The sequence below is a fragment of the Hyaena hyaena genome, unplaced genomic scaffold, assembly GCF_003009895.1.
Source record: "Hyaena hyaena isolate Hyena2069 unplaced genomic scaffold, ASM300989v1 scaffold_0, whole genome shotgun sequence".
Lineage (NCBI taxonomy): Eukaryota > Metazoa > Chordata > Mammalia > Carnivora > Hyaenidae > Hyaena > Hyaena hyaena.
The window spans coordinates 2,483,010-2,506,477 of NW_024080632.1; the positions used below are offsets into that span (position 1 = coordinate 2,483,010).

Sequence of the window (23,468 nt, forward strand, 5' to 3'; positions counted from 1 at the left end):
TACAAGGTTGTATACACAAACGGGTTTTTGTCAGCATACATTTGTTTATTGTTGTCAGTATGCATTTAAAAACAAATCAAACCAGCCACCATTCCCGAAAGCCTTTCTTACACTGTGCTGGAATTTGAAAGGACTTCTAGTAACTTCAAGCTCACATAAAAAAATAGGGTTTTTTCTTATTGGAATTGCAAATAATTTTTCTTCTGAACCTAGAGCATTTGTCAGTAGTAGATCCAAAGCTTCTAGAGAACAGTTCTCCAACATTGCTTTTTTTCCCCCCCTGATTACAAAAGGCAAGAATTCTATGTGGGGGGCAAGACAGAACCGTAAAGAACCCATTCTCCCCAGGAGAGCCCCTCCCCCGCCCGCAGACACTGGCTTTCGCCAATCAACTCTCACGCCCGCTCTCTCTGAAGAAAAAGCTGCCGCCAGAGTCCTGCGCCTGCTCTCCTCGCTCACTTGGGATCACACTTTGTACTTCCTTGCTGACTAACTGTTACTATTTGGATGGCTGTGTCCAGACACGTAATGATGTCCGAGAAAAGAAAAAAATATCTGAATCTGAAGCTAAATCTGAATTTCAACAGTAAGGATCTTATTTACTTATTTACTAATTATCCCACTACTGTAAAGGTCAGCTGTGGATTCAAGGAAGATGGTGTATGTCGAGTAGTGCTGTTTCCAAAGCTACGCTCCAATTTCACGGGTCGGGCGTTCACAGTAAGAACCTAACAGAGTCTAAAGCCTGCCATCAGTCAGGTCGGGCCGACTGACAAATGAGCACCTTATTAAAAAAAAAACAAAAGATTTTAAAAAGCCACTAACTTGTGCTTTCTTCTCTTCTCCCTTTGTGGCCCCAAACCAGTCAGAAATGATTTGGGGGCACATTGGATAGAATGACTCCCTCAAATAAAGCAGTCCCCTGAAAGCACAGGATGAGGAAAATGGTTTAGAAACCTTTCCTGTAGGAAAGGTCAGTAAAAATTATCCTACGCGTGCTGTATTTTTTTCAGGGCCTTCCCAACACAGACTGTGCCGTACAATTTCTATTCACAGGCCCGAAAACATGGGCAGTGTGTGTGTAGGGCGGAGGTGGGTCTTATTATCACGCGGACGCTTTCAGTTTCTTTTTCTTGGCCTTCAGCACGGGAGGCAGCGAAATCTTAAAGGCTGTCCTGAAAGGAGAGAGAGAACACTCCTCAGGGCTCAGGACCTCTCCCGGGGAGCCGGCCGCAAAGCCTCGGGGGGTACTTACTCGCAGGTGGTGCAGATGGGACTGAAACTGCAGAATACTGTAAATGCAACAAACGAAACAAACAGGACGTTGAAAACAACGCACCGTTATTTTCTGACCACCGCCACCCGCGCAACACACAGAAGGAAACCTCTGTACTTGAACTTACTCGACAAGCACACAGAACAGACGTAGCCAATTTCGATGAGGTTTCGGTGACAGAAGCAAGCGGCCCGGTAATCCACGTGAATCGGGGGTGGGAGGGTTAACTGAGATCTTTGATCTTGATCAGGAAGAAAAACCCACTGACGGGGCAAAAAAAAAAAAAAAAAAAAAAAAAAAGACAAGGAAGGAAATTTTATTTAAAATATTGGGAAAAATAACCAGAAGCCAGGACATAGATATCAGATACTAGCCAGTGAATAATAAATAGCCAGAATAATAAATTAGGATTGTCCTTCAAAGTCTATCAAGAAATGCATTTTCACCCATCTGCCCGTGACATCCACACGCAGGCACCGTCCCGCGGGCACGTTCTGCGCGCAGCGGCCTCCAGCCACCACCTCAGGTGCATGCTTGTAGGCTCCAACCCCCTGGGCCACCTTCTTCCAATTACTAGCATCACATCTCCTGCTCCCATGTGTTCCCCAGGAAACTGAGTCTCTCACCAGGACTCCAAGTGTTAGGGTCACGGTCAACACCTCCTTACCAGCAAATACTGTAGAAGGGAGGGCTTCTGAGGCACCTTCAAGTACAGTCCCCCTGTGATGTCACAAGCCTGCAAGACATACAAAGGGCTCTCTGCCGAACCGGCACTTGCTTAGCTCTTCTAGAGGGATGAATTCTCACCCAGTCAGGTCAAAGGAGAGGAGGATATGACCGAGCAAATCAAAAGGGAATGTTCTCCAAGGGTGAGTGAGGACCGGAGGCTTCCGGCTCCCTCTCAAGGTGTTGAACTATCTTATTTTTCCCTCCAGACACCCCACTCTTTGACCCTCGGAAGACCTTAGTGTAGCACAGTCTATGCCCTTTCTCCTGTGCCGGCTACTGATAACATCTGTATTCTTGCCATGTTTACTCATTTCCATTATGTTTTTTCACAACAGCTTTTAGATCATTCACAGGCCATAAAATTCACCCTCTTAAAGTGTGTAATTCACTGCTTTTTATTGTATTCAGTATTGTGCAACGGTCACCACTATCTTCCTCACCCCCAAAAGCAACCCCATACCTAGCAGCAGTCACCCCCACGCCCTTCCTCTAGCCCTGGGCTACCACTAATTCACTTTCTAGCTCTATGGCTTTGTCTATTCCGGACACTTCATATCAGTGGATTTATGCAGCATGTGTCCTTCCCCCTGGCATCATGTTTTCAGGGTTCATCTGTTGTGGCACATTATCAGTAGTTCATTCCTTCTCATGATCACATTCTATTCTATTCTATTGTATAGTTAAACCACAACTTGTTTAACCCCATTCATCTGCTGATGGACGCTTGGGTTTAAGCGGGGGAAGACGGAGTCAGTCAGGTAAGTAAATGCAGAAATAATGTCACAAGTTATCATTCCTGTGAAGAATAATGAAGTTGGATAAGGGGACAAGAAGTGACACCGGACAGTCAGGGAAGTCTTCTCTGAGGAGGTGGCCCAAATGAGGAAAAGCCTTAGAGGCAGAGGGAGCAGCAAGTGCAGACACTCTCAGGCTGCAGCGGGCCTATGGTTTAAAAGCAACAGCAAGGAGCCCGTGTGGCTGGGGTGAAGTGGGATAGGCCACGTGCACACCCTATCACGTAGGGAGAACAGGCGGCCGCGGGAAGACTGGGTTTTAGTCTCTGTGATAGGGGCCACAGGAGGGTTTGAGCATGTGAGGGACAAGATCTGATCTGCAGTTTGAAAGCTTCGTTCTGACCACTGTGCTGAGAACTGACTTCGGTGGGTGGAAGCGTGGAAATGGAGACCAGTTAGATCTTACAGTCTTCACCGAGAGGCAGCAGTGAAGGGGAAGACACATGGTGAGATTCAGAGACTACTTCAAAGATCAGATCAACAAGATTTGCTTAGGGTAGGAAAGGAGAAGAAGAGAAGAAAAAAGTTAGAGTCAGAATCTTGGTCTGAGGTGCGGATGGACTGAGCTGCCAGTTGCCGAGATGGGGATGCCCCTGGGAGGCAGCGTAGAAAAACTCAAGAGCTCCGATTTAGATATGTTAAGTCCGACATGCCGCTGGGGGTCCCATGGGAGGATGCTGCATAAGCAGCTGGATACTGAGTCCGGAGTTCAGAGAGCTTGGTCTGACTCACGCATATAAATGTGAAGGTCGGGGTGGCACAGCTGTTTTTTTAATTTATCTTTTTTTTTTTTTTTTTTTTTAAATGTTTTATTTATTTCTAGGAGAGAGAGAGAGAGAGAGCGTGAGCAGGGGANTTTTTTTTTTTTAAATATTTTTATTAATTTCTAGGAGAGAGAGAGAGAGCGCATGAGTAGGGGAGGGTCAGAGAGAGGGAGTCACAGACTCTGAAACAGGCTCCAGGCTCTGAGCTGGCAGTCAGCACAGAGCCCGACGCGGGGCCCGAACCCACAAACCGCGAGATCATGACCTAAGCGAAAGTCGGACGCTTAACCGACTAAGCCACCCAGGCGCCCCTTAATTTATCTTTTTAATGTTCGTTTATTTTTGAGAGAGAAAGAGACTGAGCGTGAGCAGGAGTAGAGAGAGAGGGAGACACAGAATCTGAAGCAGGCTCCAGGCTCTGGGCTAGCTGTCAGCACAGAGCCTGACATGGGACTCGAACCCACGAACCATGAGATCATGACCTAAGCCAGAGTCAGATGCTTAACCGACTGAGCCCCTGGATGCCCCGCAGAGCTGGTATCTAAATTCATGGCCCAGGCAAGATCTTCTAGGAGTTAGCAGATGCTGTGTAGGCTGAAATGGGCAGTTAAAATATGTACTCAAACTTTTTGGTTTTTTAATTCTGAAATATAACCATACGTGCAAGCCTACATATATATGTATATATATTCACATATATAAAAAACATGTAAGTATGGTTCCAGTACAACAAACACCATGTACCTACGGCCAAACGCAGGAGACAACCGTTCTAGAACTCTGACACTACTTTCCAACCGTATGTACCACTCTGCGTCCCCAGCAGTAGCCGAAACTCAACGGATCTTTTAGGAAATGGTATTTCTTGTGGTCAAAGGCATTTATCCGTAGAGCAGTATCTTCAGTCTTGTCCCCCCACCCTTTGATTAAATTAAATTTCTGTCTCCTGCGTTTGATTAAAAAGCAACAGCTAACAGTGCCATCCAACAGAAATATAACGTATGCAACATGTGAAATTTAAAATTTTCTAGCCGCATAAAAAAGGGAAAAAAACAGAGTTAATTTTAATAACATTTTATTTAACTCAGTATATTCAGAGTATTATCGGTGTGACATGTAATCAATACAGAAATCTTTTACATTCTGCTCTTCACACTAAGTCTTTGAAATTCAGTGTGTACCTTACACTTAACAGGACATCTCGATTCAGACCACACTCATTTCAAGAGCTCAACAGCCATGTAACTATCGTGTAGGACAGCACAGATGGGAAGTTATAATCCAGTCTTTATAAAATGCTCTACTTAGTGATCATTCTTCCATCTATACCTGGTATAGAGAGATCTGTCATACTATTCACCTAAGATTTATAATCGTAATTTGAAGATAGGATTTGAAGTGATGTTTTGGGGGTTTTTACACCCCTTTAAAAAAATTACTTTCCTGTGTTGCTTGACCTCATTTCAACGTGTGAATCACTTTTATAGAACCAATCAAAGTCACTGTGTGGAGCATAAATAAAAATTTTAGGGGCGCCTGTGTGGCTCAGTTGGTTGAGCGTCCGACTTTGGCACAAGTCATGATCTTACGGTTTGTGGGTTCGAGCCCCACATTGGGCTCTGTGCTGACAGCTCAGAGCCTGCAGCCTGCTTCAGATTCTGTGTCTCCCTCTCTCTGACCCTCCCTTGCTCACAATGTCTCTCTCTCTCTCTCTCTCAGAAATAAATAAAACAGTTTAAAAAAATTTTTTAAAGGAACCAGAGAGTTGTTCACCTGAAATTGCTGTGACACTGTGTGTCAACTATACTTCAATAAGAAAAATAAAATACAACAAGGGCCAGGAGATGATAGTGCTCTAGGCTGCAGCAGCACACAGGCTGCGCCTAAAGCTGGGTGCAGGCCGGTGAGAGGCATTTACAAGAGATCAAGAGCACACCATGCTCCCCGAACCACCACCACACGTTCCTTAACACATACCTGTTGGAGGAGTCCTGAATCCGAGTCTAAAACACAGGCATCGATCAAAATATTCTGAAACGAACATTCCGAAAACATTAGAGGAGTAGTAAGAACGACTAGCTTACACTGGGTAACTACTGGGTGCTAGACTATTCTCACAATGGCTTATCTGATATGCAGGACAACCATGCAAGGTAGATACCACGCATCTGCAGCTGAAGCACCCAGGAGGGCCAGGCTGCAGTCACAGAGCCGGGAGGAGGCAGTGCTGTCACTCCCCAGTCTGTCTGTCCCCAAAGCCCACAGCCTTTTCACTACAGCATGCTACCGCTCCAACATGGAGAATATGAGGCATGGACATGGCAGCATTTTGGGTTTAAAACTGAAGTTTTAAGAAAGTTTTTTTTAATATATCAAAAAAGACAATGTCATACTGATAATTCATTTGAATTAGTGAAAATTCACTCAAATACTTGAAAAGTAAAAAATATCAAATCTTTATAAGACCTCCCTGCGCAAAGAAAGAAACTGAGGCAAGGTGTGCAGAGAACTGTCAACTAGGGAATCTTGGCCTGAGGCCCAAGGATGGGTTCAAGGACGGGCTAGACAGGGTTATATGAATTCCATGGAACTAAATGCAAAACTGGGCTTCCGTGTACCTTTCTATGGGGACCCCTCAGCTCCTCATGGACTCCAGGACCCAAAAGAAAGAAATGATTAGAACAAAATATGAATTGCAGATCCCTAACCCACTGAATAATGCCAGTTGGTCAGAATACCTTTCTACGTAGGTCATTCAAAAAATAAAATTAATTCCTTCATTATGAAACAAATATTCTTTAAAAAGAATGCTCTCCCCAGGGAAAAAAAAAGGGAAGAGAGAGAAGGGCAGGCAAACTAAGAAACAGACCCTCAACTACGGACAACTACTGGTTACCAGAGGGGAGGGGTGAGGCACAGGGAAATGGATGACAAGCACAGAGTGCTGTATGGAAGTGCTGAGTCCTTATATTGTATACCTGACACTAGTATACACTGTATGGTATCTAACTGAAATTTAAATAAAAATTTAAAAAAATAAAGAATACCCCCAATTCACCTGCTTCTGTGCTGCAAAAATGACATTCATGAAGTTCATATACTGCAGCGCGCTGTCTTCCGCAGCCTTGATCACCTGGAAATCATATGCACGTGAATGCCTCGCAGGCACACCCAAGTCCCACCCACACGTCAACACTACGGACTGCAGACACAGACGCGACCAGCATGGCTTTCCTAATTGGTCTGCCTCGTTACTATTATCATATCCTGTCTACGGCACAAAGATGATGGCGACCATCTCCCCCAGACCCTCCCACTCAAGGGAGAATCCTTGTTTCAGTTTCTAGAGAGCACCTGTGTGGGCACGTATATACACTCACACAAAAATGCGGGCGCACGCACACACACAACCCAGGATGATTACCCAGCTGCTTTTTAAACAAATAAACTCTACACCCAAGGTGGGGCTCAAACTACTACTGTGCCAGAATCACAGTGGTACTGCAGCTTTGCAATGTGCTGTTTTTTTTCCCAAATACTCTGGGTTTTTTTTTTTTTAACGTTTTATTTATTTCTGAGAGAGAGAGACAGAGACAGCAGGAGCAGGGGAGGGTCAGAGAGAGAGGGAGACACAGAACCTGAAGCAGCTCCAGGCTCTGAGCTGGCTGTCAGCACAGAGCCTGATGCGGGGCTCGAACCTACGAACCGTCAGATCGTGACCTGTGCCGAAGTCAGACGCTTAACCGATTGAGCCACCCAGGCACCCCTGCAATGTGCTTTGATGCTGACAGAGCAAGCTTCTGCTTATTATTCTCTGTCAGAAAGCACTTGGCTATTCTCATTGATTTATTCTTCTAGATAAACTGCTGAACTGTCTCCTTTTTAAGATTTTAACTAATTCTACACCCAATGTGGGGCTCGAACTTACAAGCCAAGGTCAAGAGTCATACATTCTACCAACTGGGCCAGCCAGGTGCCCCTACTGTTGAATTGAACTCCCCTGACTCTGCCAGGGCAGGAAAAAAAAACTCATTAATATTCTGAGAATGCATTGAATTTACAGTTTAACTTTGGAAAAACTGACATCCAAGAGTAAAATTTGGCTCTCCATTCAATGCTCTTATGTCTCTCAGCGTTTTAGTTTTTCATCATAATCCGTTTTACACATTGCTTGTTAATTTATTCTGGATTTTCAATATTTATTATAACTGGGTGTTGGGCCACCAAGCTGGTTCAGTTGCTTAAGTGTCTGGCTCCTGGTTTTGGCTCTGGTCATAATCACGCAATCCTGAGATCGAGCCCTGCATAGGGCTCAGCACTGACAGCACGGAGCTCACTTGGGATTCTCTCTCTTCCCCTTTCTCTGCCCCTCCTTTGCTCACTTTCTCTCTCTTTCTCAAAACAAAGAAAACTAAAAAAATAAATCGATAAATGGATCTTACTTCTCATTATGCTTTCTAATTGGCAGTAGTTGGTATATAAACATAGCACTGATTTTTTTCTTAACCTTACCAAAATCCTTGATTTCATTTCCTGATTATCTATAAAGAAATAAAAACAGATTACAATTTAACTGAATCTTATTAAACATATTATAAGGTTTTCCAACCAACTTTTTAAACAGTCCACCAAAATTACAGCAGTAAAATTAGAGTTACAGACCTCACGAAAAACCATAGACTCCTACCTTTAATCTCCTTGTTCATCCTATGAATATCTTATTTTTTTAGCATTAAGGAATTTAAAAATATTATTTGCTTTCATATTTATAGTAAACAGAAAAATAACCTTAAATTTTAAATAAATCCAGCATCTACTTCGCTGAAAAGAGAAATGCTCTACTTCCCACCATAAATTCACAAGAGCTATGGGGGGTTTCCAATCAACTGGGCTTTGACCAAAACATGATCTCTGTCCCAGAAAACTAAATCGCCACGACGTGATCCTTCTGTGATTGTCCGCCACGTCCTAGATGTAAGTACTGGGGCCCCAGGTAAGGCACTACGCCGGGCACGGTAAGGATGTGAAAACCACACACAGGGGAGGGCACCCCCAAAGTCCAGGACACAGGAACCTCTCAATACTCTCCCAAACAGAGAAATCAAATCACAGAAGACCAGGAGAACACCACGCTAACAGACAACGTCAAGCGCTCAGGAAGGTGTTCACGCTACGCTAAGTGCAAACAACCTGCGGCCTGTGGAGAGACCGCTCCTGAATGAAGCCCAAGGATCAGTAAATGGCTCCTATAATCAAACACACTGTTCCTAGTTTGCAGAAAGTGGAAGGAACACACGCACCCTCACCAGTCTGCAAGATACAAGCACCCCCGGCAACAATCTGCCGGGAGCAGGACATACTAGAGAATATAAGAGTTTTCTGTTTCTTTACATTCCAAGTTTTTACAGCTTATCTTAAAAACATTCTAAAGCCAAGATAAACTGTTTTTTGATTACCCACTACTTTAGAATACTCAAGCCTTTCATTCATATGGACACCCAAGGTTCTCAAAATGATTGCACGGAAGATGTGTTTCACACAGAAGACACCCTCTGAAGGATACAGCAAAGAGCTTTGGCGAGGGATCCCGCCAGCAGAGTCTCCGTGTGTTGACCCTTTATGTCACCTGCAAATTATAATAATAATAAAGTTAAAGAGTCAATTATCAGGCATTTTCTTGGACTAAAATAATTTTCAAACCAAAGCATTCTTCATGAATGAGACCAGATGACACATCCAAACCAGGTTTAAAACAACAAAGAGAGATCTGTTCTCAGTATTGCTTAAATAAGTAATTTTTAACATTTTCTCAGTTTAAAATATTCTGTGGTCAGGGGCAGAGGGGCTACAAAGTTTCAGTTTGGGGTAAGTTCTTGGAATGCACAGTGGTGAGGTTGGTACACAATGCGAACGAACGTACTTAATGTCACTGCACTGTACATTTTTAAATGGCTGATGGTGACTTTTATGTTACATGTGTTCTACCATGATAAAGAATAAATAAAAATATCCTGCGGTTATCTGGAAAGGTTCAGGTTTGTTACAACCTAAGTGGTACGAAAGGTCACGTGCAGCTACCTGATCTGAGCCCCTCTGCCTTCCACCCCCAGAGAGCCGCCTGGCTAGCGGAGAGCGGGTCGAGCAAGCCCCTTGGCTGTGGCAAGCAGAGACAATGCCAGGGACTTGTCTGAAGCCTTGAGTGAAAACAGTGAAGCAGCTCAAGAGGGTGGAGAGCCCAGACGGCCCCCTGACCTGCAGCTAGTCCTGGAGCACTGACACCCCCGCCGTGGGTGAGGTCAGACCAGGAAAGGCCCTGAACACCACACTGAGAAGCTGAAAGTTTGCCCGAGAGGCCAGTGGTTCTTGAAGCGTGGTTCTAGAACCACGTACAGGAGCCTCACCTGGGAACTTAACAGAAATACAAATTCCTCGGCCCACCCTCAACCCACGGAATCAGAAAGTGTAGGCTGAGACCCAATATTTTGTTTTAACAAGCCCTTCAGGTGACTTTTAGCAGCTTTATTGGGTTGTAACTGACATATCATAAAATTCACTCCTTTTAAGTAAACAATTCAGTGGTTTTTAGTAAATTTAGACAGTTGTACATGACTATCACAACCCAATTTCAGAACATTTCCTTTTACCCCAAAAGATAACCTGGGCCAGTCTCAATCACTCTCTTGCTGCCCCGGCCCCAGGAAACCATGAACCTACTTCCTATCTCTGAAGAGTAGCCTTTCCCTTCCAGGTGATTCTGACACAGGCTACAGTTTAAAAACCACAGCCTGCAGGGAACCGGGAACCAGTAATGGCCTTTAAGCCAGGAAATAGTAGCTCTGATTTTTAGAAGGATAACTCTGAGTGGAAAGACCTGAATAGGGACAGACAGAAGTCAGTGAACACAAGCCATCACAATGATCCAGAACAGCAGTGCTCAACCTGGGCAACTGTGCCCTACAATATGGCAAAGTCTGAGACATTTGGTTATCACAACTGGGGGATGTTATGGATCTAATGGGTCTCGGCCAGGGATGCTGCTAAATACCCTCCAAAGCACAGGACAGTCCCACAACAAAGAATCATCCAGCCCAAAATGCCAGTGGTGCTGGGATTGAGTCAGATGACAGAGAATAGGGAGTCAGATTTTAGAGGTACTTCTAAGGCTAAACTAAGTGGATATCATAACTGACTAGATGGTGAATGTGAGCAGAAAAAAAGTCAAAAATGAATGTTTTGAATTTGGAAAAGTAGGTGGATGGGCGTGGCAGAAACTGGGGGGTGGAAATGGCGGTGTGACTGAGAGGGAAAGATAATGAACCCAGTCTGGGGCGTGTGAGCCAGACCACAGACACCTCTGTGGAGGCATTAGCTGGAAGAAAGGCTACATTAGAGACAGATTGGGAAGTGTTCACATAGAAATGATAATTAAAGATACGAGTGGATGAGAACACACAGAGGAAGAAAAAGAATGTGCAGAATTGAAAAACCTATTTTTTACAGAACAAGATGAAGGAAAAGTCAGAAATGGAAAAATGGTCCCAAAAGAGGAAAACCAGGACAAAAGGATGTCCTTAGACGCTAAGAGTGGGTTTCAAGAAGTAGAGGCTGGCGGACAGTGTGAGCTGCTGGTGAGGTCAGGCAAACAGGCTCAGGCTCTGATGAAAATTCTCTTACAAAAGAGAAAGAACGCAAGTAAACAGGAATCCCAAATCTCTGGACTCTGAGCCTCCAGGACCTCCACATTCAACTGCTCTTGTAAAAAAATATAATGGGTAAAGAAATCCATTACTCTTGGTCATGAGGTCTTTAATTTCTTCAGCAATAACTTCATTTGCTGCTGTGAACAACTCGTATTTGCCGTCCTTGCTCCCTGAGGGGCTGAATTCGGAAGGAGGGTTGCCAGGGTCTCCAAAAAAGTCTCCAAGTCTGCCATTCTTCCCAGGATATAAGAATCGACTGAAACACGGGGGGAAAAACATGAGTTACACCAGGACTCTGTCCTCACTAAACACCCAGATGAAATTCAGCAGAGAAAACAAACAAAACCACACCAATTCTGCCTCAGAAGATTCTGTGACAACTGGCCAACACGAGTCTACCACCAGAGTGTTCTAATGATACCTCTGTTTCCTCAAAAGTGAGAGGAAATAAAGCCTGTACTGGGTCCCAGTCTCTTGGAATGCTTCGAGGTGGTTCTCATTCTACTTCCTCAGATGCCACTCGGGAAGAGAGTCACACCGAGTTCTAACTCAAGACTCTGGTTTATCATTTGAGGGATATTTACCTACCCCCGTAATTCAAATCTGGTCCAAGGGTCCCTGAAAAGATCCTCCTAGTGCTTCATGATTTTTATAATAATGCTGTAAATATATATCTTTGATTTTTCTAACAACTGACCCCTGTGCCTTTTACAGTTTTCTTTTGATATCTTGACCACATCAGCGACGTCTTTTTCATTCAATTCTGAGAAAAATGCATAGTGATCATGGGAGCGAGAGCACTTACTTGGTGGTTCACAGGCTCTTTCAACAGAGCCGAGAGAACAGCCCTAAGAAACGAGAAATGTGGGGCTCCTGGGCGGCTCAGTCAGTTAAGCGTCCGACTTTGGCTTAGATCATGATCTCACAGTTCATAGGTTCGAGCCCTGCGTCGGGCTCTGTGCTGACAGCCAGCTCAGAGCCTGGAGCCTGTTTCAGATTCTGTGTCTCCCTCTCTCTCTGACTCTCCCCTGCTCACGCTGTCTCACGCTGTCTCTCTCTCTCTCTCTCTCTCTCAGAAACTTAAAAAAAAAAAAAAATTAAAAAAAAGGAACGAGAAATGTGAGGCCTACCCACCTCACATGAAATAGGCTAGTAAACAAGAGTCACTTCTACCATGATGTGACATCTAATTAAAACATACAAGAGCTGTGCCTTACACGGAGAATCGGATTCTACGGTCGGCATACATGTGCAAAGTATGGTCAAGATTAATCGTGAATATACGTACCGTGTACACAGTCATGTCTGTGGAGAAGCTGCACACCTACAAACCCATCCCAAAGTGACTCACACACAGCCAGTTTCTACACTCCTGTTAGAAAAGATCACTGTTGGGGCGCTTGGGTGGTGTCTGACTTTGGCTAAGGTCACGATCACATGGCTCGAGGGTTCGAGCCCTGCATGGGGCTCTGTGCTGACAGCTCAGAGCCTGGAGCCTGCTTCTGATTCTGTGTTTCCCCTTCTCTCTGCTCCTCCCCTACCTGTGCTCTCCCTCCCTCTCAAAATTAAATAAACATTAAAAAGAAAGGAATGAAGGAAGGAGAGAGGAGAGGGGAGGGGAAGGGAGGGGGGAGGAGAGGAAAGGGGGGAGGGGAAGTCACTGTTTCTTCTGCTGAGCACCAGATGGGGTAGTTGGGCTAGGTTAAAAGCCTACATAACAAGAAAAACCTTTATCTGTAAACACCAGAATTACACCCGGAGCAGTAAAACATTACCCCCTGAGAACTACGCAGGGGCCAGGCCTGGCTGAGAGAAAGCAGAATCACACCTCCCACGTCACCTGCTCTCCGGGGCAGACCTACAAGGGCAACAGTGACGGGAGCTGCCTGCCCTACTGATAACTGTCGCTGTTCTCTGCCTACAGAGTATGGCGGACCCTATGTAAGTTACATGTGTTATATGATGCAGCTTAGCAGATGTCAGCTAACAAGATTTCCAATATTCATTCCTTTCAAATGAACATGTACTGATTCTTGATGCTGTTAATATTGTTCAATGCGCTAGAAAAAAATTTTTTGTGGTACAGAAGAGAAAGAAACAGGATGCGCCGACAGGCATCGAGACCTCAGGCGTGTCGAGCACTGAAAAGGTAACCACAACGGTCATACCTTTCTTGAATGTGACTTGCTATCACGGCAAGTTTGTTGGAACGATTCATGAATAAGTGAGAATTTCCCAGCACCATCACGGCATCTATGCATTTTGATAAAGTAAACTGTGGAAAAATAGAAACCATAAGAAAAGATAAAGCAGCTACCCAAATAACTAGGTTAGGTCTTGAAACGATAAAGATTTCATTTAAATTTTAGACAATTATTCACTGCTGAATATTTGCTCAGGAGCTCCCTCTTCCAAAGCCATAAACCAAAACACCTGAAAATTAGTGTTCTGATTTTACTTATCTGAGATGATTTCTACATCAGTGCATTATTCCACAAATATTTTCTGTACATTTAAGGAAAGCAAATATGTTACATATTCTCTGATAAAATTACTAAAAAACGATCACGACACAGAATAGATGATTAATACATGCTGATTAAATTGGTGATCTGTAAAAGTTTTCACTTCATTCAGTCACTAAGAATGCTGAGTACCTGTTATATGCCAGGCAAAGATCCCTTCTCTCATTGAGCTTACATTTTCGTAAGCACTAATATTACTAAAACATGTGGGTGCATATATTTGTAATCCTGGAAAAAAGCATGTTTCTCTTAAAGAAAAAAGTACTTCAGGCAGCAGAGAAAACACTGATAAATTCCACTTTATTTAAAAATCTATAAAACATACCTATTAAAATTTCTGTATGACAAGAAAGTGACTATAAACAAAAGTGAAAGTCAAATTACAAACTGGAAAAAAATAACTGCAACATATGATAAGCAAAAGGTGAACTTTTTAATATAAAGAGTATCCACAAATCATTTAAAAAAAAAAATACCCAAAGAGGAAAATGTGCAATGCCCCAAGGGAGAAATACAAAAAGCCATCAAATACACTAAAAGCAAACTGATTATGGTGTATCATATGAGCAAAAGAAAACAAGGAAAGAGAGGGGTGCCTGGTGGATCAGTCAGTTAAGCATATGACTGGATTTCAGCTCTGGTCAGGATCTCACCTTTCGTGAGATCAAGTCCTGCACTGGGCTCCATGCTAATAGCACAGAACTTGCTTGAGATTCTCTCTCTCTCCCTCCCTCCCCTTCCCTCTCTCGCTCTACCAAGCCCCCAATTCAAAAATAAATAAATAAACTTAAGAAAGAAGGGGGGGGCACCTGGGTGGCTCAGTCGGTTAAGCATCCGACTCTTGGTTTTGGCTCAGGTCATGATCTCACAGTTTGTGAGTTCAACCCCCACATCTGGCTCCACACTGACGCTGCAGAGTCTGCTTGGGATTCTCTCTCTCCCTCTCTCTGCCCCTCCCCTGCTTGTGCACTCTCTCTCTCTCAAAATAAATAAATAAGCTTAAAACTTTAAAAAAAAAAAAAAAAAAGGAAAGAGAACTTATTTGGGTACAAAAAAAAGAAATTCTCATATACCACTGATGAGAGCTCAAAATAAAAGTTTTTCGAGGTGAAACAAGGTGATATGCAGCGATGTGCTTCTCTGTCTATGCAATGTATTACCATTCAACAATAAAAAGGAATGAATTACTGTCACAACATGGACAGATCTCAAAATAATTATGCTAAGTAAAGAAACAGACCAAAAGATATCCCACTACACATTGTTTGATTCCATTTACATAAAAATCCAGAAAATGCAAACTAATCTATGACAAAACAGACCACTGGTTGCCCAGAGGTGGGGACAAGCAGAGAGAAGTGTACAGGATAAAGGAACATGAAGAAAGGGGGTCACAGATTTCTATGTTCATTATTTTGACTGTGGTGATAACTTCATGAAGGTACACACATGCAAAAACATATCAAATTGAACACTTTAAACATGTGCTATTTATTGTATGTCAATTACATCTCAATAAAGCTGATTTTAACTTTGACTTTTCTTTTTCTTTTTTTTTAAGTAGTCTGATGTGGGGCTTGAACTCAAGACCCCGAGATCATGAGTCACATACACTACTGACTGAGCCAGTGAGGTCCCCCTGGATAAAGCTGACTTTAAAAAAGACACCATTAGGAAAATGAAGAGACAAGCCACAAAGTCTTAGACCAGGAGAAAAAATTTGTAAATCATATACTTGGAAAAAGACTTATATACAGAACATATGAAGAATTCTTACAACTCAGTAATAAGAAAGCAAACAGCCCAATTTTAAAATTGGGCGTAATAACGGAATATGCATTTCAACTAAGAAAATATGATGGGGCGCCTGGGTAGCTCAGTCCATCAAGTATCCGAATCCTGATCTCGGCTCGGGGCATGATCTCTAGGTTTGTGAGATTGAGCCCCACGTCCGGCTCTGCGCTGACAGCATGGAGCCTGCTTGGGATTCTCTCTGCCTCTCTCTCTGCCCATCCCCTACTCACAGTCTCTCTTTCTCTCTCAAAATAAATAAATAAGCTAAAAAAAAGAAAATATGACAGCTAATAAGCATGTACCACATACATAATAGATGTTTTATATATAATAGTCATTAAGGAAATGCAAATTAAAACCACAGTGAGGTACCACTACCTACTTACTAGAGTGATTATAATAAAAAAGACCAAGTGTTGGCAAGGATGTGACGAAACCAGAACTCTTACAAACTGCTCAAGGGGATGGAAAATGGAGTGCCCACTCCTTAAGTCTGGCAGCATCTTAAAAAGTTAAACCTAAACTTACCACATGACCCAGCAAGTCAACTCACAGGCATCTAGCTACTCAAGAGCAATGCAAACATATGCCCACACAAAGACTTGTTTGAGAATTATTTGAGCATTATTCCTAAGAGTCAAAAAAAGGAAACAATCCAAATGTTCATCAACAGATGAAGAGATATATCCACACAATAAAATACTCTTCAGTAATAAAAAGGAACCACCAATACATGCTACAGCATGGATGAGCCTCCAAACATTACACTCTAAGTGGAAAACAAAATCAAAATACTACATATGCCCAAAACTCACCCAATACGAAAAAGACTATTCAAAACTCTAATAACTATTAAAAATTTAATTCATGGGGCACCTGGGTGGCTCAGTCAGTTAAGCGTCCCACTTTGGCTCAGGTCATGTCTCACCGTTCGTGGGTTCAAGCCCCGCGTCAGGGTTTTTTGCTGACAGCTAGCTCAGAGCCTGGAGCCTGCCTTCGGATTCTGTGTCTCCCTCTCTCTCCCCCTCTCCCAACCCTCCTACCTGTCAAAAATAATGTAAACATTAAAAATTTTTAAATTGTATGGAAAAGCAAAGGAACTAGAATAGTTAAAAAAATAATTTTGAAAAAGAAGAATTAAGTGGGAGGAACCAGCCAGGGGGAGCCTAAGACTTACTATCTAGCTATCATAATCAAGACTCTGTGGTATTGGTGGAGAGAGAGTCACACAGATGAAAGGAACAGAAATAGCACCCAAAATACACGCACACAAGTGCACTCATGTGATTTCTGACAAGGCTGCAAAAGCCTTTCACTGGAGAAAGGAGTCATCTTTTCAAAACTGGCACTGGAGCAACTGGATTACACAGAGGCAGAAAAAAAAAAAACGAAAAAAAAATGAAAGCTCAACTTAAATTTCACAGTTTATTAAAAAAAACTCAAAATGGAGTGCGGATTTATTTTACTGTTTTTTTAAAGATTTTATTTTTAGTCTCTATCCCCCAACGTGAGGCTTGAACTCTCAACCCTGAGATCATGAATTGCATGCTCTGTGGACCGAGCCGGCCAGGCCCTCCTGGATTATGGATTTACACATAGAACTTTTCACAGAAGACACTGGAGAAAAATCTTTAGGACCTACAGCAAGGTTGAGAATCCTTACAACACTAAAAGCACAAGCTACATGTTTTAAATATCGAGAAACTGGACTTGATCAAAATTAAAAACTTTCTGCTCTAAAACAGCCACCAGAAGACGATAAAAAGACAAGCTAAAGCTCAGGAGATAAGACCTGCAAACAAGATATCTGACGAAGGGCTGGTATCTAGGATATATTTTAAAAATCTCAAAATTCAATAGTTAAAAATAACCCAAACACTCCAGCTAGAAAATGGACAAAGGACACGAAAAGACAGGTCAGGAGATTAGCCTAAAGGAAGATGAGCAACACATCTCGCTATGAAGGAAATGCGATGGAGACCACAAGAAGGTGGCAAACTCATTAAAACAGCTAATGTAAAAAACAGTGACCACATCAAACACCGGTGAGGAGAAGAAACTGATCTCTCATGCTTGCCGGTGGGAGTGTAAAGCCGTTCTAGAAAACAGTACAGCAGTTTCTCATAGACCCAAACACACGATTCCCATATGTCCTAGTAGCTGCAATCTTGACGTTTATCCCACAAAAATGAAAACTTACATCCACCCAAAAGTCTCCATACAAATTTTCAGAGCAGCTTTTTATGTCATACCCCAAAACTAAAGAAATCGACCCAAATGTCAGAGCTTTACCAGGTGAGTGACGAAGTGAGCTGTGGCACGTCATTCTGTGGGACCCCGGTCCATAATAAAAAGGGCAAACTCTGATACATGGAATGACTGAATGGATCAAGGGCACTCTGTTTTTTTTAAATGTTTACTTTTATTTTCGAGAAAGAGACAGAGAGAAAGAGAGAGCGCGCGCACACATGTGTAGGCACAGGGTGGGGGCAGGGGCCAGACAGAAGATCTGCAGCGGGCTCTGTGCTGACAGCGGGGCTCACACTCACGAACCACAAGTTCATGACCTGAGCCAAGGTCAGGCGCCCTAAGGGCATTCAGTTGACTGAAAAAAGCCAACCTCGAAGGCTACACACTTTATGATCTATTTACATAACAGAACTACAGCGCTGGAAAACATATTAGTAGATCAGTATTTATTAGGGTTAGGGACCAGGGACTGTCTATAAAAGCGTAGCAACTATATTATTATTGCTATTTTCTTAATTTGAGAGAGAGAACGCATGAGTAGGGGAGCAGGGTGGAGTTGGGGGGGTGGAGAGAGAGAGAGAGAACGCAAGAGAGAGAAAGAATCTCAAGCAGGCTCCAGTCCCAGTGTGGAGCCCAACGCAAGGCTTGATCCCACGACCCTGGGATCATGACCTGAGCCAAAAGCAAGAGCCTGACACTCAACCAACCAAACCATCCAGGTGCCCCAAGTGTAACAACTATAAAAGGAACACAAGGGATGGGGCACCTGGGTGGCTCAGTCGGTTAAGCGACCAATTTCAGGTCATGATCTCACAGTTCGTGGGTTCGAGCCCCGCGTTGGGCTCTGTGCTGACAGCTCAGGGCCTGGAGCCTGCTTTGGATTCTGTGTCTCCCTCTCTCTCTGGCCCTCCCCTGCTCATACTCTATCTCTCTTTCAAAAATAAATACTGCACGGCAAAGGAAACAATCCAGAAAACTAATAGGCAACCAACGGAATGGGAAAATTAACAATAGAACTCCCCTAGGACCCAGCAATAGCACTGCTAGGAATTTATTAAAGGGATACAGGAGTGCTGATGCATAGGGGCTCATGTACCCCAATGTTCATAGCAGCACTCTCAACAAGAGCCAAAACATGAAAAGAACCTAAGTGTCCATCAACAGACGAATGGATCAAGAAGATGTGGTTTATCTATACAATGGAATGAGAAAGAATGAAATCTGGCCACGTATAGCAACATGGATGGAACTTGAGCGAAAGAAGTCAGGCAGAGAAGGACAAATATCATATGTTTGCACGTATAGGAGGATTAGGAGGAACTTAACAGAAGGTCATGGGGGAGAAAAAGGGGGGAATATGGGGAGAGAGGGAGGGAGGCAAACCATGAGAGACTCTTGAATGCTGAGAACAAACTGAGGACTGATGGGTATGGGAGGGGAGAGGGGGATGGGCATGGAGGAAGGCACTTGTGGGGATGAGCACTGGGTGTTATATGGAAACCAACTTGACAATAAACTATTTGTAAAAAAAAAAACAAAAACAAAAAAAAAAACAACAAAAAAAACACACACAAAAATAAATATTCTTTTTAAAAAAATTTTTAAAGGTGCACAAGGGAGCTTCTGTGTGATAATTGTGTTGATTGTGGTGGTGGTTACACCAATGTACGCATGTGATAGGACCGCATAGCACTACACGTACACACGAGTGGATGTAAAACTGCTGTGATCTGACTAAGGTCTGAAGAGCGTACTGATGTCCATTTCCTGGCGTCACTACTGTAGGCTGGATACATGAGGTGTTACCACTGGAGGAAGCAGGAGCAAGGGTCCATGGGATCTCTCTGCACCAATTTTTTAAACATAATTTCTTATGAGTCTGTAGTTATTTCAAAATAAAATATTTCTAAATAGATTTTGTTAAAGGCCTACCGATTGCATGGAATATACGAAATGTCCAGAAAGGGCAACACCGAGACAGAAAGCAGATCAGTGGGTGCCTGCAACTAGGGGAAGAAGCACTGACTGTGAGCAGGTAAGAGGGAACTTTCTGGGGTGACAGAAATATTCTAACATGAAAGTGTGGTGATGGTTACACTATTGTATTGTGACTTTTACTAAAAAAGTATTGAATTGTACATGAGAATGGATGAATTTTATGGCATATAAAGGATTTTAATAAAGCTGATCTTTAAAAAAAAAAAAAAGTAATATAAACTTACACGCAATTAAATCAGAATTATTCAAGTCCTCCTCAAGCAATCTTACCTGAGACTCCTTTAACGCTTGCTTTCCCCACCAAATTGGGTTGGTATCAACTATGATAACCAGAAGATTCAATTCATCTTCTGAAAATATTAACAAAAAACAAAAACATTAGCCTCATGGAAGTGTATCAAAGCTAACATCCCCACTTTGTAAATTAAATCCGCAGCAGGCACCACCACGTGCCTTTATGCGTTTATCAACCTACAATCATGAAATTAACAGAAGGCCATGTTCTTCTAATAATTTAAAGCTCTGTGGCCCCTGAGCAGGCTCTTGCCTGCCTTCTGCGCCCCTACGTCTTTGATGAACTAGAAAGTAAGCTCCATGGGGGAGAGGATCCTTCCTCCTCTGCTTGTAGCACAACTGCTTAGCATGTGGTAGACGCCCAATAAATTCCTAATAATTTAACCCCAAACAGTCATTTTTAAATGCCTGGTCAAGGACAGAACACACTGATTAACCAGTTAAGATGCAACAGTAGTAGAATTTCAGGCACCAGGAGGCTGAGGGGAGACACGGGACTTAGTTTGGCCTCAAGTCTATCAAATCGCCTTGCAGCAAGGCCAATTGTGATTAGGAATCCATTTTGTTTTTTTTAACTAGGCTCCACGCCCAGCGCTGAGCCCAACACAGGGCTTGAACTCACAACTCTGAGACCAATACCTGATCTCAAATCAACAGTGGGACGCTTAACCCACCGAGCCACCCACGCATCCCAGGAACCAAAGACAGAAAAGCAGTTGTTAACGTAAAGATTATACTGTGAACAGGCTACTCTCCAAAGTTAGGCACGACTAAACAGGCTAACAACACATGAATTCATTTAACAAACATTTACACTAAGTGCCAGTGCTCGGCACTGGGGATACTGGGTTCAAGCCCTCAAGGAGTCTAAATTCTAACTGAATTTGTATGAAAGACACACAAACCAGGAAGTACTTGCCATAATCAAAAACCCAGGATGCTCCCTTAATAGCAAAAAGCAGTAACACCTTTCCGCCCCCACACCTTCCTCCTGCAGTCCCACCTCCTAGATCAAGAGAAGCCTCACTCCGTGGAGAGTTCCGCTCACGTATACAAATCCTATTTACTCTTCAAAGCCCTAAACCAGTGCTACCTCGTTCTTCCACGAGACATCCTCAGGTCTTCCAACAGGTCCTGTCCCCCCAACTGAGAACAGGAACACCAGCCTCCTCTGCATCAGGCGCTGGCATATGTAATCCTATAACCACGTTCCGCACTGACAAGCTAAGGGAAATATTACTGCCATCTTTCACCGATTATAACATGTACCCTCTCTCTCTTTTTTTTTTTTTTTTTTTTATTTATTTGGGGAGGGGGGAGGAGCAGAGAGAGAGGGAGACCAAGGATCCCAAGCAGGCTCCGAGCCGTCAGCGGAGCCTGATACGCGGCTCTAAGCCACGAAGCATGAGATCATGACCTAAGCCGTGATCAAGAGCTGGACCCTTAACCAACTGAGCCACACTTTTTTTTTTTTTTTTTTTTTTTTTTTTAGCATTTAACAGTTGCTAAAAGCAGGATGGAATCTTCCAGTGAAGACTGGCAACATTTCTCTTAGTGGTATCCTAAATAAAAACACATCTCATGATCAGTATCGTCTTAGAGGACATGAAGTATGGCATTCCTGTTTTGCAAATGAAAAGAACTTGCTCTAAATCACATGGCCGGCTGGCAAGGAGCAAACACCCTGCTATGAAGACAGATCTGCTGGACTCTGAAGACTAGCTTTTCAATACCCCACTGTCCACCCCCGACCCTCTTTTAATGACACTTAGCACTCACTGTCTCATTTCACAGTGAGCTGTGTTTCTGATCTCTCTTGCCCGCTCTGCTAACTCTACCAGACTAGTCTAGACCGGACTCCTGATACAGTGAGGATTTTTGCTAACCCTGGGATGAAATAATACAGGCAGCACACACATAACAATGCCTAGCACAGAAGCAGCACTAAATAACTGTCTTCCACAGGCCTCACTCCTCCACCCACAAGCCCACAATCCACTTCCTCACGGAGCATGAGGCCCCATATCCCACAATTGTCAGTGTCACTCCTTGCCACTACCCAAAGCTTGAGACAAAGTGTTGCCTGTCAGGAGAGACGGGTATCGGCGCACATGCACTGCCCTGTGATTTTTCCTTCTTTGGGCCATGCCAGGCCTGCCTCTCTCACAGCCTTGTGGTATGGATTAAAAAAGAAAGGGGCGCCTGGGTAGCTCAGTAGATTGAGTGTCCAATTTCAGTTTAGGTCATGGTCTTGAGGTTCGAGAGTTCCAGCCCCACGTCCGGCTCTGTGATGACAGCTCAGAGCCTGGAGCCTGTTTCAGGTTCTGTGTCTCCCTCTCTCTCTGCCCCTCCCCCACTCATGCTGTCTCTCTCTCAAAAATAAACATTTTTAAAAAAAAAAGATAAAGGAAGTATGGGCAGTTGTTACAGACTCCAAAATGCTGTTTCCACTCTTGCTCTCACAGTCCCTTCTCTACACAGCAGCCAAAGTGCCCTTTTAGAATTATAAATCAGATTGTAGCAATTCTTTGCTTAAGGCCCTACAATGGCTTCATATTACACTTCAAAACAAAGCTCAACCTCTTTATCTTGGCCCACACGGGCCATGCATCCGCCGAGTTCTCGGGATCTCATCCCTCTAGCTCATCTCGCTCCCACCACCTTGGTGGTCTTTTTTCTTCCTCTAAGACATTAGGCTCTATAACTGGTAGTTTAACGTACGAATGAAAGTCTCTCCACCTTTCTCTACCCTCAAGTTCCCCATTTCTCTCTTAGTGTAATGTAGTGGCTCAACTTGCACTCAAGACTCCGTTTCAGAACGTGAGCTCCTATCTAAAGTAGATGCTCCTCGACAACCCCGGTGTACTGTCGCATCTCTTGTCACCCTTCGAAATTACTCTTATTTACTTGCCTACTGTCTGCGTCGCCCACGAGACTGTACCCTCCCCAAGGGCCTTCGTCCGTCACGTTCTCTGCAGTATTCCCCAGCGCATAACATAACGCCTGGCACACAGGACGCCATTCAGAAATCTTTACTGAGTAAATAAACACATTTGCTACTCCCCCTAAGGGCCAAACAGGTTGCACCCAGCCCCCCAAATAATTCTCCATCTGGGTGGTCCTGGCCAGGCCGAGCCCGCCCAGTCCCGGGGTCGCAGGGTCCCTCCCAGCACGGCCCTCACCGTCTGACACCATGGCGGCCAGGAAGCCCCAACGCACAGGCAACCAGAAGGCAAGTAATCCTCGCGGCCCCTGAGCACCGCGACTTCCGGCGCCGCAGCGTGACGCAAGGCGGCTCCGCCCAGGCCGCGCGCAGTACCCGCGGCCCCGCCCCCAAAGCGCCG

At 43.8% G+C, this 23,468-nt stretch overlaps 1 protein-coding gene across 1 annotated transcript; it reads right to left on the minus strand.

The window, feature by feature from the left end:
* Positions 1–275: 275 nt before the first annotated feature.
* On the minus strand, positions 276–23,390 carry GTF2H3 (general transcription factor IIH subunit 3). Its single transcript, XM_039246516.1, has 13 exons — positions 23,307–23,390; positions 20,101–20,180; positions 13,432–13,538; positions 11,353–11,519; positions 9,127–9,189; positions 8,251–8,280; positions 8,076–8,104; positions 6,622–6,696; positions 5,541–5,594; positions 1,944–2,012; positions 1,404–1,539; positions 1,256–1,292; positions 276–1,175 (listed from the first exon to the last, which is right to left on the minus strand). Exons 1-13 carry the CDS (start codon positions 23,317–23,319, stop codon positions 1,106–1,108), a joined length of 930 nt encoding a protein of 309 aa, XP_039102447.1. The 5' UTR covers positions 23,320–23,390; the 3' UTR covers positions 276–1,105.
* Between the last annotated feature and the right edge of the window lie 78 nt (positions 23,391–23,468).